The sequence below is a fragment of the Theobroma umbraticum genome, unplaced genomic scaffold (assembly GCF_002168275.2).
Source record: "Theobroma umbraticum cultivar Fairchild unplaced genomic scaffold, ASM216827v3 scaffold_67.0, whole genome shotgun sequence".
NCBI lineage: Eukaryota > Viridiplantae > Streptophyta > Magnoliopsida > Malvales > Malvaceae > Theobroma > Theobroma umbraticum.
Window position 1 is genome coordinate 8611571 of NW_018397262.1, and position 18136 is coordinate 8629706.

General features: G+C 37.8%; 4 protein-coding genes across 6 annotated transcripts; all 4 read right to left on the minus strand.

Moving 5' to 3' along the window:
- Positions 1 to 223: 223 nt before the first annotated feature.
- On the minus strand, positions 224 to 3335 carry LOC110418842 (regulatory protein RecX family protein). The gene is made up of 6 exons (XM_021431666.2): positions 3106 to 3335; positions 2623 to 2897; positions 2109 to 2247; positions 1890 to 1982; positions 1624 to 1711; positions 224 to 1087 (listed from the first exon to the last, which is right to left on the minus strand). The coding sequence occupies exons 1-6, from the start codon at positions 3177 to 3179 to the stop codon at positions 800 to 802; spliced, it is 957 nt and encodes a 318-aa protein (XP_021287341.1). The 5' UTR covers positions 3180 to 3335; the 3' UTR covers positions 224 to 799.
- A 176-nt stretch (positions 3336 to 3511) lies between these two features.
- On the minus strand, positions 3512 to 5706 carry LOC110418921 (kinesin-like protein (DUF868)). The gene is made up of 2 exons (XM_021431738.2): positions 5700 to 5706; positions 3512 to 4628 (listed from the first exon to the last, which is right to left on the minus strand). Exons 1-2 carry the CDS (start codon positions 5704 to 5706, stop codon positions 3739 to 3741), a joined length of 897 nt encoding a protein of 298 aa, XP_021287413.1. The 3' UTR covers positions 3512 to 3738.
- Positions 5707 to 5867: 161 nt separating this feature from the next.
- On the minus strand, positions 5868 to 9244 carry LOC110418922 (kinesin-like protein KIN-14F). 3 transcript variants are annotated; one of them, XR_016351387.1, is made up of 5 exons: positions 8409 to 9244; positions 7733 to 7832; positions 7131 to 7635; positions 6865 to 7041; positions 5868 to 6744 (listed from the first exon to the last, which is right to left on the minus strand). XR_016351387.1 is itself a non-coding variant. In XM_089783980.1 (5 exons), exons 4-5 carry the CDS (start codon positions 6964 to 6966, stop codon positions 6316 to 6318), a joined length of 531 nt encoding a protein of 176 aa, XP_089640106.1. In that variant the 5' UTR covers positions 6967 to 7041; positions 7131 to 7635; positions 7733 to 8191; positions 8409 to 9243; the 3' UTR covers positions 5868 to 6315. The 3 variants fall into 3 exon arrangements, 2 of the variants coding, with proteins under 2 accessions (XP_089640106.1, XP_089640105.1); XM_089783980.1 differs by having other exon boundaries at positions 7733 to 8191; positions 8409 to 9243; XM_089783979.1 differs by having other exon boundaries at positions 7733 to 9243.
- A 575-nt stretch (positions 9245 to 9819) lies between these two features.
- Positions 9820 to 17316, minus strand: KP1 (kinesin-like protein 1). Its single transcript, XM_089783978.1, has 18 exons — positions 16974 to 17316; positions 16374 to 16602; positions 14891 to 15054; positions 14576 to 14719; positions 13967 to 14326; positions 13759 to 13827; positions 13435 to 13659; positions 13257 to 13338; positions 13062 to 13157; positions 12790 to 12969; positions 12598 to 12704; positions 12308 to 12488; positions 12018 to 12180; positions 11665 to 11918; positions 11394 to 11557; positions 11088 to 11282; positions 10268 to 10977; positions 9820 to 10176 (listed from the first exon to the last, which is right to left on the minus strand). The coding sequence occupies exons 2-18, from the start codon at positions 16525 to 16527 to the stop codon at positions 10020 to 10022; spliced, it is 3405 nt and encodes a 1134-aa protein (XP_089640104.1). The 5' UTR covers positions 16528 to 16602; positions 16974 to 17316; the 3' UTR covers positions 9820 to 10019.
- Positions 17317 to 18136: the final 820 nt, after the last annotated feature.

Sequence of the window (18136 nt, forward strand, 5' to 3'; positions counted from 1 at the left end):
ACCTTGGTTTGGAAGACTCTGTATGTCCTAATCAGATGCACATGCAGTAGCAAAACCATTATACTTGTATACACATAGAAAAACAAAATAACTGTTTCATAATCATATTGATGCATCTGCGGAAGAACTAAGATCCACAGGATAGGATAATGCAGCTCCACTAGCTGAGAGTACTGCCATTGTCTCAATATTGATGCAGTCTCAAGATTTCTGAGACAACAAATAGAAGAAATCATGATGGCAGCCATCTAACGTTGAGTTCTACCATCCTACTTGCTTTCACCAAGAAGTTTTCAATGAGAATTCATGTATCAGCTGATATGTATGTGTGTGTGTGGTAATTAGTGTCATGTGATAAGTTTTCTTCCATAAAAGATGCCTCAAGAGAGAAGATTGATACACAAACATAATGAGAAAATTCCTTCAAACAGATATTTGCAGAAGATAAATACATGCAGGCCCTCAATCAATGAAACATTTTGTTGGATCCAATCAATGTCAAGGTAATGCCACCACTTGCCGCTTTGTCTTGGAGTTATGTGCTAGCAAAGGTCAACCTCATCTCGACCTGACTAGAGTGTAGGGGCACTAACATAGATTTATGCAACATTAAGTTTGGCACAGTAAAGTGCTAAGATGAGCAGCTTATGCAGCAGCCAATACATGCCATAAGCAATCGCAACCCTATCCTTATTCCCCAACTTGCATTTGACAATTCAAATGATGGGTATGAAACCTCATCGAAACCTAGAATTATCTTTCATTCCTGCCAAAACATAGGTGAGATCCTTTTGGTGTTTTAGGGAGGATACTGAGATTCTAACTTCTTTACTATAGAACCAATAACACCCCAGTTGAAGCCACGATACTGAAGCCACCGAACTATTCTTGATTTACGTTTCTCTTTAGGAACATCTCGACCTCGAAGCCATTGCTTTGAGGCCTGAATTAATAGGTGATCCATTGAAAGCTTTGACAAGCCAAGGGTGGATTCTTGATCATCGTTTAAGTCACCAACCTTATCCTCAAAAACAAGTTTTAATGCCTTCTCTGCATCAGCTTCGCTTATTCCCTTCTTGAACAATGCCTGATTTGACAACAGCACTCCATCACTGAAGAGTTTAAAATTTTTTCTTGAAAACAACAAATGTTAGAAATAAATAAACCTTGTTTCTTTGTTTCTTCTTTTCCTTTCCCATTTCCCTTCCTTTTCTTTATTTAATTGTTATTAGAACCCAGAAGCTAGACAATATTAACACAAATATTATGATCTATACCAACAGCAAGGACATTATACACGATTCTTTAAACTTGGACAAGTTCCAATAAGCCTACACTAAAGTATAGAACTAAATTTAATACTCAAAGATTTCAAGTCTACCCATAGCCCTTTTTTTCACTAGGTTTTCCGTTATTTACATACTCAGATAATTAACTATGATATATATAATTTGAAAAAGGATAGGATCTTGAGATAACTTTCATCTTCTTAGCCACTTGAAACGGTGATTTATGAGAAATTTACTATTAGCAAGCAAAAAGCCTCATCTATTTAAGAAGATGGCACAATCTTAAGATACTTAAATTACTGGAAAAACTTATATTTAAAGGATGACCACTTACTTGCTTGATCCTCCTTGGTCCCCAGGTTGATGAAGACCATCTAGATCGAGAAAAGGCTTCAGCATACAAGCCATCATTGATCAACCCTCTACGGCAAACTAAAAAGGTCAAATAATTGCTTAACTCACAATGCAATCGAAAGCAAAAATACGGACCACAGTAGAAGCAAATATACCCCAATAGATTATAATTGCAAATATGGTGGCTCAAAAAATAGCTCATAGAAATATTCAATATGACGTCTTCCAGTCTAATTATTTACACACCTCTTCTGAAAATCGTTAATCACTACATCAACAATATCTGGATGGAATCTCTTCCCAAGTAATTTCTTTCTTAGTTCACCTGCTGTAAATGCTCTGCAGGGTAAAGAAGATTGCATTCAGTGAAGAACTAATAAAATGATTAAAAAATGGCTAAGCTACATTTCATGTCCAAGAAATGAAAAACAAAGGTTATAAAGGTAGAGAAAGTAATAAGCTAACCTTGCTGCAAGTAATTCAATTGCCAACTTCTCAGCATCTGGCATTCTCTTAGAAACTTGTAGCACATTCATCCCATAAATATCCTGCCCTTGATGAATATCCTCAACCGCCTCCAAGGACTTTGCCATTATTTCATGGTCTATAATTAGAGCAGTTATTTTTCCAACTCAGTGAGTGTGATAAATGATTTAAAGCATATCATTGTCATTTTTGTGCACACATCAGAAGAAACTTGCAAGACTAAACTTGGAAACATGTAGTAAGTATTTCCATCTAAAAGTTCATCGATACCCTTAATCTATATTACCACTTTACCAGTGTAAAACTTTTACAAATGGACATAAAACTATTCAAGAAATCATTACATCCACAATGCTTTGAGTTTGAAACCAATAAAGTTAACCCTGTGCTGGTATACATGATCCTTGTAAACCATCAATTCCCAATAGCAATCCACAAGCATTGCATATAACAATTAGAAGATAAAAGTTTGATCCTTACAAATTCAGCATACCTTGTTTAACATCATCATGCAAGACGCTTTCCTCAAACATTCTGCTTCGTGTTTGTGACTTTTCATCAACAATACTGCTCCTATTGTTTGTACTCTTGCTTCCAAATGCATTCCAATCACAACTTTTATGAGACTCATTCGTTCTCAAACCCTTTGAATGTGGAGAACTTTCTGGCACTTTAGTTTCCAAAGATTTCTTAGGTATATACCTTACTGGAACTGATGAACTATACTCCCTCTCTTTCAAACAATATATTGCCTTTTTCCCATTCAACCTGAAAAATCAAAGCTTTATCATTTTTTAAATCTTAGGCTGGCTAATTAACATCATATATAAATTGGGTTTTGGATTTCTTTCACAAATATGAAACTGGAAAGATAGAAATAAATCAAAGTACCAATCTTGTTTCACTTTCTTCCATTTTCTTGGCAACCAAACAGACCATGGAAAAAAAAAACCAAACTTGGAGTGGAAAAGCTTACCAGGGAATTGAGTAGACCCGAAATTGAAGACTGGATGAGATTTTGAAGCCGAGATTACCCGCAAAAGTGGACATTTTCAATTTCAATTTTCAAGTTCATGGCTGAAGTTCAGTTAAAACCTTAGAAATCCTTAGCTGAAGTTGGTGCCTGCAACGGCAGCGTTTTGGCCTGGGTTTTTACGCGTCCCTTTTTCTAACTGTTTGTTTTGTTTTAAAGCGCCATTTGGAGTTAGAAAGGTTTCTCCTTTATTATTTTGCATGCATTAGAACAAGTTTTTGATTTGCAGTTCGTTGATTTCGCTCCTATGAGTTCACAGAGATGAACAAGGAAATCATTGACAAGGAACATAAAAAGGTGGTCAAGGAAGACGCCATTTAGATTTGAGATATAGTTAGAATGGCAAGAGACTAGAGAAACATCTAACCATGTCATGTACAATGATCAAACTACCACAGAACCCACCAAACTAGTACAAATGTTTGCAGCAGTTTCCAACAGGTAATCTGTGGTATTGAACGCTTGAAAGGAATTAGGTAACGTGCTTTAATCTCGTATCGAGCAAACACACCTATCAAGTTAGCTTTTTGAAAAAGGATAAATGACCCGCAACAAATGACTTTGTTAAATTAGATCCTACTCAGTTTTCCAAGCATAAAGAACATAGCAAAATCTTGGCACTGACTGGCTGTCCCTTGGTGAGTCATATGTGTTGCAGCCATCTGAATCACAATGAGCTGCAGAATCTGGCACGCCTGGCGTGAAGATGAACAAACCATGGCTTGAACCAGAGGTATTATACAACCAATCATGCACATCCCAGAAGATTTGTACTGGTGTATTGTTCACTGTGACAATTTCATTTCCCCTAAACCGCCAATGCAGGTTCATGATCCGAATCACAGCAGTACCATCTATGCTAACCCACATTTCTGGATCATCAGGACCAGATAGAGAGTTCTCAATCATAATGTCATGCTCGTGTTTCCCCTCATTTAGTTTGGCTTTGGAGCAAAATAATTTCTTCCCGCAGATATGCTCTTTCTTGCACAGCAAGATAGCATCTACCAAGGATGGTCTTTTCTTGGTTCTCTTAAAAGCATCTGTCTTCATATCTCCTACAACTAATGCCACCTCTTCCTCAGACACGATTGCCACATAATAGTCTGAACAAGGCTCAGGGCTACTGGAGAACTTTGCCTGTCGAAAATCCCAGTAGACATCTACCCGCTTGCCATCTACTTCCAAACTTTTGAGACCTTTTCTGCCCCAAAACTGCCATGCTTTTAAATCAATCTTGCAGGTGCAAGGACTTTGATCATCGGAAGGATTTTCCACATTGATAGTAAAGGAATGGTTAACGAGGCTTTTGCACCATGTGGCTGTTACTTTGCGGCTCGAGTCTGCAATATGGGCATGGTAGATGGAGGTGACTGAGTATTGTGCAGCATTATCTGTTGTCCCTTGATTCTCTTTTTGTTTCTCCTTTGATGGTGGTGGCCTTGGAATGTTAGGTAAGCCAGCACCTCAAGATTACTCAACATCGTTAAGGGCCTTTGACCAGTTTTGACAATTAGATTTTGCCGATGTTAGGTTGCTTGGTATAAAATGATTAAGCCCTGGAAAGCAGTCTTTGCGCAGCTGTTAAATCCACTACTGGTCATATTCTTGAGGAGAGTCCCATCAACTCTCTTCAAACCTAATGCCTGCTTTATCAGGATATCGTCCACATCTACCTTCTTTTCTGTATGAAGTGGTGGAGATATTTGGCCTCAGATATCACATGAATGTAAAATGTACATGTTACCTGGGCTTAATGACTATCTTGAGAATGATAAAGCCCTTGAAACTGATCAAATTCTTGAGGGTGATTGAATGTGAGAAATCTGTCAGTCACTGAATTTAACAACACCCAAGTATGAAATTTGCAGATATTAAAATTGATGATAAATTGGGTGACATGAATTGTCTGCTTGAAAATTTGCAGATATATTGGTTCAGGAAATGGTTCCATGCTGGTGGTTTTGGAGTTAGTAACAAGGGAAGTTACTTTGAGAAATTTACATCTAAGCTGAGGTTGTCAATGTTTATCATCTTGAACAGAAACTTTCTTGTTTTCCTCTAGTATTACTATTTATAGACTATTTGGAGCAATTTAGTTAAAAGCCATACAGATTAGAGTCTAAATTTGGTAATACTTAAACAGTTGTGTACAAGATTGCTTGCAAAAAATTCATGAAAGAAACAGTTGCATGGTATTTGGTTAGACAACTGAATGGATGGAAATATTTTCCTTTTCTTTTCCTCATATTTAGAAATATTTGGTACATAAACCAAATCTCCTAAGCAGGAAAAAAGATAGAGTAAAGTAGGTCATTTACAGGTAAATGTGACAGAAAATTAAATCAAACCACAAAGTAAAGGTAGGTTTGTGGGCCAGCAATTATTCTTTTGGTACATGGTAAAGCTCATTGGGCTTAAGAGACATAAATGGAGGTAGCTCTCTCTCATCTCATAAACTTCACTCTCGTTTCCCAAATTCGAGTGGAGACATTTGGCAGGATCTGATGAATAGAAAGGATGATTTTCCTTTATACCTGTCATGGTTCTTTCAAGATGTATTTGAGGACCTTTTATACTGGATCTGAAAAAAAAAGAAATAACAGCAGCTCCTTCAAAAGAGGTGGGGAAACTCAAAGTCCAACCAGAACAGTCACAGTGAAAAGTTTGAAGAACCAAAGGCAAAGAATCTCTTGGTAGTTGGGAATTCTTAAGGCCAAGATATTCCACATGGTGAAGCCCTTGTTCAAAAGTTGAAGTGTTGCCTCACTTCTTTGCTTGGTGAATCTGCATTTACTAATGAGTAGCCAGGGAGGAACCAATTTTATTTACAAAATGTAACAAAGTTCTTAGTTCCTGACTGCTCTGAAAAAGTAAGATTACATTGGTTCAAGATTTTTCAGTTCCTAAAGAAGTCCTGTCAAGCTTTCTATATCAGCAAGGCACCAGGAGCTGGTGAGTGGTGACCCAACAAATAATTTCTCATTTTGTGTTTCTGAAAACACTCTAGGGGCTCCAAAAATTTGATATTAACCAAAAATTATATTACAAAGCAATGTCAGTGGTAGTATGGTACATCAGATATCAGGAACCTAGCTGGCAGTAGATGCATATCTTTGGACTCCTGCTTTCCTAATGCTTCCTTTCTCAATATTAAGAGTCTGCATAAAAGAAACTGCCCTTCTTCATGTTCTGACTGACTTTCCCTAGGGATGAGGCTGTAGAATGCATCAGAGAATTCAATTTACTTTCATCAATCTTATGGTCTGTTTGGACTGCAGAGATGTTATCTGTTGATGGGATCTCTGGTACTGGGGCAAGATATTTAGTGGGTGCTTTAGCTGGAAGCATGACTTTTGTGATTGGTTGGTTCTCAACTATGTCAACCTTGACCTTGTTTCGAGTTGAGGCTCCTTTATCACCAGATAAATATCTCCTTACAGGAGGGGTAGGTGACTTTGGCTTTCCTGTACGTACCAGTCTCTCTTCTGGCACAGTAGGCATCTTTGGTGACATGTCCTTGCCTGTGAGAGCAGAAGCAAACTTTGACCTCCTCTGCTTAGTCGAAGGAACACTTTTGGCCTGTAAATCAAATATAAATGCGAGATATAGCATCTTAGCTGTTCTTGGCTGTTTAGCACCTCTATGGAAATCAGATTATGTGATACAAAATCCATATCTTTGTACAGTATGTTCTGTTACCTCAAGGCTTTTAGTATCATCATTAGGTCGTTGCCATGTCCAAGGCTTCAAGTTGGAAGTGATTCCAAATCTGAGCACTTTTGCCTTTTGTGATCCTGTCATGCTTCCTGTGTTCCCAACCCTCAATTGTTGCACTTCAGCTTCTTTCTTCTCCAATGCCAGCTTAAGGTTTGTTATCTAAGATAGATATTAGAAATATTAAACAAGGATTTCTTGCATTGGAAACAAGCCAAAAAGAATGTCATCCATAAAACAAGAAACTGAACCTCTTCTTTTAATTCTAGGATGTCACCGGTTTCTTTGTTAGATCAAGCAGCCCCAAGTTTACTGAACAACTCTTTCTGCAAACTTCAATGTGCCAATGGTCTCTCCAATAGCTTCAAGTTCAGGACTTACATGTACAAACATCAAAGTCTTAGCATGCCCACCTATTTCACAATACAAAATGAGAATGATAAAGAAACAAGACAGTTTGTAAAGGAGCAGAAAGCTGTCTTCTACACATAAAATGATACACCTAAAGATTTCTGCAATATCTGTGTAAGCTAGCTGTTTCTGTACGGAATATGTGTACTCTTCTGGGCAAGAGCTAAGATGACATCTCCCAGTGCAGAGAGTGATCTGTTGATATATTGAGCTTCCTTCAGCCTGTCACCTTGAACTTTGGACGTATCCAATCTCTCACTCCCAGCCAAATCCACCAAGAGAAGGGAACCTTTGAAAATGGATCCAGAAACCAGTTCTTTTCCATGAACATGAACAGTCAAAACACTGGGGAAAGAATCAATATGGATGTAGTCATAAATCATGATTAACAGCAAAGCATTCAACATGATTACACAACTTGTCCTGGATAAAGCTGATATACCTATGAGACCGGCTGCTTCGCTCATTAAATGCAGTCGGACCTACTGCTTGATTCTTTTGGCCAATTCTTATCAGTTCAAGAACATCTTGAGTACTAGCAACTGAAATCCAGTTTGCATCAGGTACAGTAAGGCCATTCCATTCGGTGTTGTTATATATATATCTAATGTAACAAGCAGTTATTTTTTTTAATGCCTGAGGAAAAGAAAAAAAATCCAAATCTAAAGGCCTAACTCAACTGCAGATAGAAAGCACCATTGGAAAAGGATATCTTTTAGTAGAGCCATCAATAACTAGTAAATCTCGCACTTTGTATTCTATGACATCTTCTCTTGTCTTTGATATTTGGAATAAGTCACATAAAGCTCAAAACTTCACACCCCATGTCTCTTTAGTGTTCAAGTCACACAAAGCTCAAAAGTTCACACCCCATGTCTCCTTAGTGTTCAAATCATAACCACTTTATCAGAAACATAGAAAATTTAGCAATGTGATATACAAACTGTAGATAGTTGATTTTGATTAATGTTTATTCTCTAAAAAATCATTTTATCGCGTAACATTATATAAAGAATAATGAGAATAACCATTATAAGTGAAACACTACTTCACGCAGAACAATTAAAATAGGTGAAACATTATTCCATGTGGAACAACTATAAGCTAAATGTTCATACTTGAGGGGGACCCATACAGTATTTTCCAGTCCTGTAAGCCCAACATCCTGAAGGGAGTGCTTTAGTAACATCTCGAGCCCTGAAGAAACCCCTTCTTGTAACATGTAAAGAAGTGGGATCCTCAATTTCCACCATCCTACCAATCTGCTCTCCAACGTTTTTGAATTTTTGGGGCCCATTTGGTCCAAAGAGAGGCCACCTGGACCCAATAGACCACTTGAGAAAAATCCAGCTGATCCAGGGTAAGCCCTGGTTGCCATCTGTGAAAGCAAATGCCATAGCCCATCACTGACCATGGACCATCCTCCAAAATTTGTTCAGCCGCTCTTGCTTCCTTGAAGGTGCATAAGTAGGTGTCCTCAGATAATTCAGTAACAGTGAAATCTCTGCATTCTCCCCCAGGCTCTTTTGAAACACCCTGAGCTCCTCCTTTGCTGGGTGGCTTGTCTGCTATGATCTTGCCCACTGAAGCTAACAGTCTGCCATTCAACTCTCCAGCCTCACCTTCATCAAGGGTCAAAACTTTTCCTTCTATCCAGGCGGCTTCAATGTGTTATGAAAGACTAGATGTCTAATGAAAGGAAATGGAAACAAACTTAAAAAGGAGAACCACAGAAGCAGATAGAGGAACTGCAAGGTTGGAAACTAGTTAGGTTCTTTGAAGAGTACTGCACCTTTGTTAGAGAAAACAGAAAAGAGAATGAAGCGGTACCATAGTGAGTTTAGAAAATAGGCTAGACAGAGATTAAGGTGAAGAACATGATCATAGATGAATTGGAGAGAAATGAATCTGATAAAAGAAAGAGGCAAGACAAAATGGTGATTTTATTAGGAGGTGGATCTGACCGTTAGTTGCAATGTCCCATGCTTTACACCAGACATTTATAGAATTAGTAACTCCACTTTCTCAAATCTAAACTTTTCCTGTAATAAACACAAGCAATCTAGAACACCCAGAAGCAGACACAAGAAATAAATGTTTCACAGGCATCAACTTTTTCAGCCAAAGGGAACACCTCGAAAGCAAGCAACATGAGTGGAAATTCAATCATAGAGGCATAAGGAAAACATAAACTACTGGGATTACTTGTCTGGGGATGGAAAACTACTTGATATGGAGTTGAGTTAAATTGTCTGATTGCAAGAATCCAAACAGACTAGCGTATGTAAATCCAATAACAAGCTTGAACGATTTCTACATAGGTATATTAGTTGTGTTTGAAGGAAGCTTAGAGTTTAGAGGTAGTTGACATTTATCCATATCTGCTAAAGATAAATTGCCCTTTTCTTTCCTTTCCCTCCGTTAGTCCTTTTCTCTTCTATCTCTACTTGTTTCCTATTTTCGACCTGATACGTGCAGATATTCTGTGAAATAGAGACATTCTGTCATGCAAGATTGCCCAGAAGGAAAGAAAAGAAAAATCAGATGAAACAAATCATATAAGTTTTTTTAAGTATACACATAATTCATCTCAAATGACATCTTGCACAACAATATATCCCTTGAAAATGCAACCCAAAAAGACCAACTTGAATAGTCACTATACAAAATTTTAAACAATATTGCTGACAAAGGCAAGGATTTAGTATGCTATATATACTGTAGAATCCTCAAGGCAAAACCAAAAATTTCCCGCGAGGTGAAGATCTGCTCCTTCTAAATTCAGGCATCAAAGTGTTACTTCCTTCCTTTGCTTGGCGAATTACGCCATTTGGAATCCTGTCAATTTTCCCACCCAACAAGGGTTCCACTGCTTGAACTAATCCTCTGCACATAATGGAAATGCAATGTTCATCAGAACTAGAAGTGAATTATGTCAGCTCTTGGCTGCTTGGTACAAGAAAACGTTTAAGCATACCTTGGTTCAAGATTCTGCAAATTCCTAGAGAAGTTCTGTCGAACCTTCTTCATTTTCAAGGCACTATGCACAGGAGACACGACTAGTGAATGCTCATTTTCTGGATCAGAGAAGTCACTTTTTCGAGGCTCCTCCATTTTCTCACTAGCAGCATCCATATCAGAAAGCAATGTCACTGCAACATCAGTTTTCTGAAGTCTCGCTGGCAGTTGGTGCTTTATTCTAGCCTTATTCTCAGCCTTGCTTTTCCTAATGCCACCTTGTCTAATATTAAGGGCTTGCCTAAACTCATCTTCATGTTCTGAGTGAACTTTCTTAATGCTGAGTTTTTGGAGCTGGTTGTAGAATGCATCTGAGGTATTATCTTGTTTGGCTGTCTCTTGAGAACTCATATGAACTCTGGAGTTGTTATTTTCTGTCGATGGGATCACAGTTGTTGTAGTGAAGGATTTATTAACAGGAACTCTAGCCGGAAATGGTACTCTTGAGACTGGTTGGTTGTCTACTGTGTCAGCCTTGGTCCTGCTTCTAATTAAGGCTCCTCTATCAGTAGATAATGATCTCCTCACAGGAGGAGATGGTGACCTTGCCTTTACTGCACTTGCCAATCTCTCTTCAGCTAAAATAGGCATCTTCGGCAGCACTTCCTTGTCTGTGAGTGCAGATGGAAATCTTGACCTCCTCTGCTTACCTGAAGAAGAGCTTCTGGCCTGAAAATCCAATATAACCATAAAATAGATGTAAGAAATTCATAATTCAGCAAAATCCTGAAGTTTAATCCAGTTTAAGAGCTTTGAATGCCCATCATGTTTTCAGTTACCTCAGAGATTCTACTATCATCACCAGGCCTCTGAGATGTTTCAGGCTTAATGCTGGTAGACATTCCATATCTTGGAATATGGAAAGGTGAAACCGCTCTTCCTCTTTGTGATTCAGCCATACTTCGAACATGTCCTCCTTTCAGTTGTTCTACTTCTGCTTCCTTCTTTTCCAAGGCAAGTTTAAGATTTGATATCTGAAACAGATTTCTTATAGATTATAGTAATTGAATAAGGTTTTGTCGGAGCAAAGATAAGCCAGAAGAATACAATAAGGAGAATTGCACTTGAACAATTGAGATTTTCACCTCGTCTTTAAGTTCTCGGATTTCACCAGTTTCCTTGTTAGATCGAGCTGCCCCAAGTTCAATGGAAGCAACCCTCTCAGCAAACTTTAGTGTGCTCACTGTCTCTCCAATGGCATTGACTTCAGGGCTTATATGTACAAACATTAATGTTTTAGCTTGCCCTCCTATCATAGAAAAGCAATAATGTATGAGCAATAGAAGAAGCAAGATAAAGTTCAGAGAAAGTCTCACATATATCACTATGATCAAATGACTGAAAGTAGGCATATACCTAAAGAATCCTGTAATACTTGCGTAAGCTTGCTGTTTCTGTAAGGAATATGGGCACTCTTCTGTGCGAGTGCAGAGATGACATCTCCTAGTGCAGACAGTGATCTATTGATGTGTTGAGCTTCCTTCAATCTGTCACCTACCGCCTCCGATTTATCCACTCTCTCACTCCCAGCCAAATCCACCAAATGCAGGCAACCTTTGAGGATGGATCCAGAAACCAACTCTTTTCCATACACATGAATAGTCAAAACACTGAAGAAGACACAATGTGCCAAGAAAAGATCATTTTTCAATTGCTTTTTGGTTCAGTAGCATGCAAAAGAAACACAAGGTTTACTGCTATGTTCCTACCTGTGAGACCGGCTACTTCTTTCATTTAAAGCAGTAGCACCTACAGCTCGATTCTTATGACCAATCCTCATCCAGTCAAGAACATCTTGAGTACTCGAAACTGGAACCCAACTTGCATCAGGCACATTTAGGCCATTCAACTGAGAATTGTTACGAATATCCAATGTACAGGTGGTTAAGGTGAACTAGACCCCAAGATAGAAATTAAAACACTAATTCAGACAGAAAATAGCTAGGAGTTATAAAGTTTGCAGTACAAGTATGTAACTAGAAGGTAAATGTGAAAGGATATCTTCTATTAGAGCCATCCATGACAAGTAAATCTCTCACTTGTTCATTGTATATTTCAATCATCTGCACCCCAACTTCATATTTAACAGCATCTGCTCTCTCCTTGGATATTTGAAACAGGTCACATAGAGCACGATAATTCACACCCCATGTTTGTTCAGTAGTCAAATCAGGGCCACTCTATGATATGGAAGCAACATGAGGTATAGAAAAGGTATTGCAATGTTAGATTTCCAAATGAAAGAAGCTTTCATGAAGGTGTATGCGCAGATAGAGAAGATGAATATACCATTGTGTATGTCTTTCCTGAGCCAGTTTGTCCATATGCAAAGATGCAAACATTGAAGCCATCTAGGACAGATCTGATCAGTGGTTGAGTGTCAACGTATATTTGCTCTGCACATTATATTATCATGATGTGAACATAAGTACAAGAAAGTGAAGGATAATAACGACTCAAACTCTACGGATTCAGAAGTACCTTGAGAGACATTTGGTCCAAACACCTTGTTAAACGAGAACACTTTTCTTGCGTCCTTGCCCTGCTTTAAAGGATTGACAATCATGATATTTCCGTTTTCTCCTATATAATCTACGGTTGATTGTCCATTTGTTTGGCCTTGCAGAAAGGGCCTCACTCTGCAGTAGACTCTTATGGTTCCTGTGTTGAAAGCCATCAAAAGGGTCAACACCGTACCATTCCTAACATGAAACAATGGTAATAAATAACAAAAGAAAAGAAAAGGTGCATACCTTTGAGGTCTTGGACTTGATTGTAAAGCATACGGTTTTCTTCTAATACCTTGTGGTAAGAAGAGGATGCCACTTCAAGACCCTTGATATGATGCTCTATAAAAAGCAGAATATATAGTTTCATGAATTTAGTCAATAACTTGTCATTAAATGACCTTAGAAAGTCCCTGGTAGGACGATGTTATAAATTCTTACCTAGCCTTTTAAGTTCTTCCTCCCAACTTGAGTGAATTTGTCTGACTTGAAGTCTTGTTTCTTGAAAATCTAATTTAATGTCCTAAAATGATATAAAACATGAGAAAGCAGCAAGTCAGTCGTCTAAGGTATGTCAAAAGGTGGTAGCATTATTCGTTCCATGGGAAAATTCTCAAACCTCAAGCTCTCTCTGCTGAAGATCAATAAGTTCTGCATGAGCAGCTGAGTGACTAACAGTATGGCGAATAACCTCACGTTTCCCACCACAGATGCAGAACTTAGAGAAATCATTTGATGCCAGGCTAGTCCTTTGACCAAGATACAGTGAGATGGCTTCTATAAAATCAGATTTTGATAGAGAATTAATGTCAGCTTTCAAGATTTTCTTCAGAAACAGTCCAAGCTGGAAAAAGCAAAGAATATATCAGATCACTTCAGTGCAGTGAGAATGCTTTCAGACACATTAGTATTAGGGACAGTGGCACTTGATAGTTCTTATTACCTGAGTTCCCTGAGAAACAAGCAATGCAGAGAAGTCCTTAACTATCTTACTGATCAAGGTATCGATTACCTGCAAAGTTTCATCAATAAATCATACTTGACGATGTAAGGTCGAAAACTGACTCATTGCTTCCTTTCAGTTTGGACAGTAAACTATTTCCTATATAAACATAGTATTTGAACAACAATTTGGGATGGATCTTACCTACCATTGCATTCAAGGGCAATTCTTCAATCCCGTTGCTCTCTCTAAGGTAAGCTTGTAGAAGCCAAAGCCCAAAGCGATCAAAAAGGAAAGCCAGGGCATTGGCAGTTTTGGACTCTTCAATAGCTACTTCATTAGAGAGGTGGAGAAACTCCAATAATTGTTCATACTGTGATGATTCTGATCCATCCAGTGAATCATCAGCACTTTCACTTCCAACCAACGAGGGCAGTGACCCTTTTGAGAAGGCTGTAATCTTCACAGTTCCTCCATACCTCCAAACTCCAATTCCTCCTGCTTGCTTCCACTCATGGTATCCTTTCAGACAGAGAATGCAGTCCACAACTTTATTCATCGAGCCGCCCTGCCATTTCAAGTCTTTCATGTTCATAAAACAGTATACAGGATGGAGATACAATCATCAAGATACAGATGCAGATAGGGGGGGGAAATTTTGAATCAATGAATGCCTCTCAAAGACATTTAAACTGTTTGGGTTGCCAAGTATGATAGCTAGAAGTATGATTCAGATGCTTTGTTGTATGAAATGCTGAGTTTCGGAAATTTATAATGACTCGTGCATATAAAATGCACCCTTCAAGAACAGTCAAACCTTTTCAACATCAGAAGCTTCAAACGTCAGGAGCTGCATGTCTTTTACAGCTACCAGGAAATTCCTCATGTTTTCAAAATACTGGATTGCAGACTGTGCTGCCCCTTCTGTTGACTGGACTGGGATTATTGGATTTTCCACCACCTGTATTATTAAATAAAAATTCATAATCAGAAGCAGTACAATTTCTCAACTGACGTTTCCATCTAAAGTTTTGAATAATGTAAAGATGCTCTCAAGTTTATTTTATGTTGTCCAGTGAAGTCTGTGAAAGAAATACTATTTTAAGTCTGTCAACAGCATTCAATTGAGAACCTTAAGAACAGCTCCAGGATTAACTTTGTTAAGGACATTGCAAAGAATGAGCCCATTGCGAAGTGCAAGGCAAAACTCTTCTTCAGAGGGTTCTTTGGGTAGGGATTCTGATGCACCTTGGTCCATCTGCCTTAGCCATTCTGCTGCTTGGTACCTCCTTGAAGCTGATTGACATAAAGGATTAATGCAGTTAGCTTTTTAAGTTCAGAATTGAAGCTAATGCCTTAGGATATGAAAGCTATAAGAAATAGCAGAATACTCGATGTCAATGATCATTCAATTTCGGTATAAGCTTTCACCCAATATCAGATTGGAAGTCCATGAAAAGTTGATAAATATACCACCATACTCAAATAGAATTCATCCACAAAGGCAGAAATGGATGGTTATTTATTCTTGATCATTTTCTACTCCAAACTTCATTAGTTCCCCACAAACCATTTGATCCAAAATCCTACTCGCAATTTTGAATTACAATGAAAATCCTTAGAGCTGCTGCTCCCTTTAAAGTACTAGAACAAGGTGATCTTTAGAGTTTTACTCCACTTGCTACCTCATTGCTGACATCTTTCGGAGTAATCTGATATATACCAGTTATCCTATATGTTTAAAGAAAAACTTGCGATCCATAGACATATCAAGAATCTCAAGGAAAAAACAAATCTTCTTGCTAGAAATACTTTGGTCCTCATTGTCCTCAAGCATCAAAAGGACATGTCTGGCCAAAGAATGTTCTCAAAACTTTGCTCTTCTCATCTGCCATTTCATTTTTAATATCTTGTATTGTTAAAACAACTGCTGCCCATCATCTATTTTAGCCCCAAAAATAAGGGAAAAAGAAGAGAAAGAGACACAGTCCACAGATTAGTTGGAATGTCTCAATACCCTACACCAAGAATAAAGTGATTGTAATCAAATACTTGTAATCAAGAATTAGGCCTAACTCCAATTAATGTGGACCCATATCAGCACTGTATGGTGGGAGTACTAAATCATTTTCTAAACCATGGGATCAACCCCACTTTGCCCAGAATCATGATGCAGCATATAATCTTTTCATTCTTTACCCTTTCTCTCCCTTTTGAAAATAATAAATTAATAATTTATTAATTATTAAAAATAAAAAAATACATAGAATTAGAATAATTAGAATAATATATATATATAAGATTTATTTTTTCTATTAGATAACTTTCGAAAAAAAAATTGACATATTTCACTTTATTATATTATGAGAATAAATCCTACTACTTCATGTCCTGGAGTTTCCACGCTCGATAAAGAAAATATGGGACTTATTTCTCAAATCATCGGTCCAGTACTGGATGTATAAATTACTATGGGACCAACTCATGACTTTCTCAGGGAACTTAAGAGTACAAAGAACTGAACAAATTTTTGGTTTTGGCATTGACTGAAGAAATTAAGAGTCTTTTAGATTTTCTATTGATGTTGGAAGGATTCTTGTTGAGATAGAATATACCTGCTTCTTCAGCCTTTCTTTGAGCTAATTCATTGTCATTGAAGATATCTTCAGTGTGTGAGGCCTCAATGCTGTTGGACACTAAAGCCTTTAACCCTCTCAGATTCTTGGAAGGAGAAGTGAAAATTGGATTAGAGTTGGTTTCCTGTGGCATTTTTTCTGTCTCTTGTTCCTCTCTGACGAGCAGTCCTGTCCTTTTGGCCAGAAGAATCCTTGACAAAGATGATCACTGGAAGAAATGGAATAAAACACCGAATTGCATCAGAATAATGTTAGTCAAGTCTGCATTATCATCTAGCTCATTAAACAACATAAAGTTGGGAAAGAAAGCTCAATCCAAAAGAAAAAGTTGGTAAGAAAAATTATAGCAGTAACATGGAAAAGTAGATACAAAAAGATAAAGAGGAAGGAAACTAAACATTTAATGTAGTGAAGAAAAGAAAAGAAGCAATAGCAATGAAAAACAGTGAAGAAAGAAACAATCCTGGGGGTACAGGAAAAACTTCAATGAGAAACATAACAGTCTGAGGAAACACTTCTTTTCTGCAAACAAGATGCTTCAGAAAAACCAAAAATGCAGACTAAGGCTCATTCACTTACATACAAAACTTAAGAAACCAGCTCCAAAACCTTAGAAGGTTGTTCAAGTTCTGGCAGAAACACCCTGGAAAACTTGGAGAGAAAACAAGTTGAAGGTGATCAGTTTGGTTCCTAGTTAGATCCAAGCTGACAAAGAAACAGCAGGAAGGTGAAGTTGCAGGTTTCCCGTGTGTGTTGAATGAACATTCATAAATGCTGTATAACTGATATTTGCTATGTATTTGTGAGAGTGAGAGAGTGGAAAGAACAAAAGAGACAGGCCAAAGAGAAATAAAAAAAGAGTCTGATCAAGATTCAAACGTTGGTGTCTTTGGTCTCTTTGCAGTTTGCACCCGAATTAAAGACTACAAAGTTCACCTTCACAGTGCCTTAACGGCAACACAAACGGTCTTACCATTACCATCCTTTCTCACTACTTTACATTAAAGTATATATATATGTAACCACTATTTGTTACTGTCAAAGTTATGACTTATACTGCAACAAGAAAGTAGCAAACGGGGTTAATGCAAGGGTGAATGGGGGGTTGGATTGAGTGGGATGGAGACTTTTGTTTGACCTGACATAGTGCTGCCACGTGGCATGCATTGAAGGGAAATCAAGTGGTGACAAGTGTGGTCTCTTGTGGGACCACTTGATCGTTGGACTGGACGGCAGGATCTGGCCAAAATGATGGGATTGGGAAGGCTATATGGTTTGCTTTTTTAAAAGCCATGGGAGTATATGATGTTGTTTAATGTTCATGCCCCCTTTTCTTTCTTTCTTTCTTTCTTTCTTTCCTGGATTAAACATGTAATGCTGCACTTGCATATCTAATTGTGATTAAGCACGTATCTAGACCCTTGATTGCATTTCTTGTTTGATGTTTTGTGCAGATGACTAGAGTTTGCCATTGATTTCCATCTGATGATCAGCTAGCATGGTCTTGTTAATTAAAATCCTAATGCAAGTAGGGTTAACTTCATTGATGATCAAGGACCCTGAATTCTTCTTGAGGTTCATTTTTATGCTCTAGAACTACTGTAACAAAAACCACATTTAACCCTTAATAAAACGGATTAAGATTAACAGTAAACATTACCCTTTATTAACAATGCATCGATCATAAACTCATATATTTAAATTTCTTTTTCTTTTCAAGAGCATTTATTTGATAGTAACAT

Excerpts from the sequence above, each read along its gene's own strand:
- KP1 (XM_089783978.1), bottom strand. The coding sequence starts at position 16,527 with ATGCCACAGGAAACCAACTCTAATCCAATTTTCACTTCTCCTTCCAAG. Across the intron at positions 13,158-13,256 it reads GGAAGAACTTAAAAGGCTAG|AGCATCATATCAAGGGTCTT; the intron begins GTAAGAATTTAT and ends TGCTTTTTATAG. Across the intron at positions 11,283-11,393 it reads TCCGAGAACTTAAAGACGAG|ATATCAAATCTTAAACTTGC; the intron begins GTGAAAATCTCA and ends AATCTGTTTCAG.
- LOC110418922 (XM_089783980.1), bottom strand. The coding sequence starts at position 6,966 with ATGACAGGATCACAAAAGGCAAAAGTGCTCAGATTTGGAATCACTTCC. Across the intron at positions 6,745-6,864 it reads ATGATACTAAAAGCCTTGAG|GCCAAAAGTGTTCCTTCGAC; the intron begins GTAACAGAACAT and ends TTTGATTTACAG.
- LOC110418842 (XM_021431666.2), bottom strand. The coding sequence starts at position 3,179 with ATGTCCACTTTTGCGGGTAATCTCGGCTTCAAAATCTCATCCAGTCTT. Across the intron at positions 1,983-2,108 it reads ATTGAATTACTTGCAGCAAG|AGCATTTACAGCAGGTGAAC; the intron begins GTTAGCTTATTA and ends TTTACCCTGCAG. Across the intron at positions 1,712-1,889 it reads ATTAACGATTTTCAGAAGAG|AGGGTTGATCAATGATGGCT; the intron begins GTGTGTAAATAA and ends AGTTTGCCGTAG.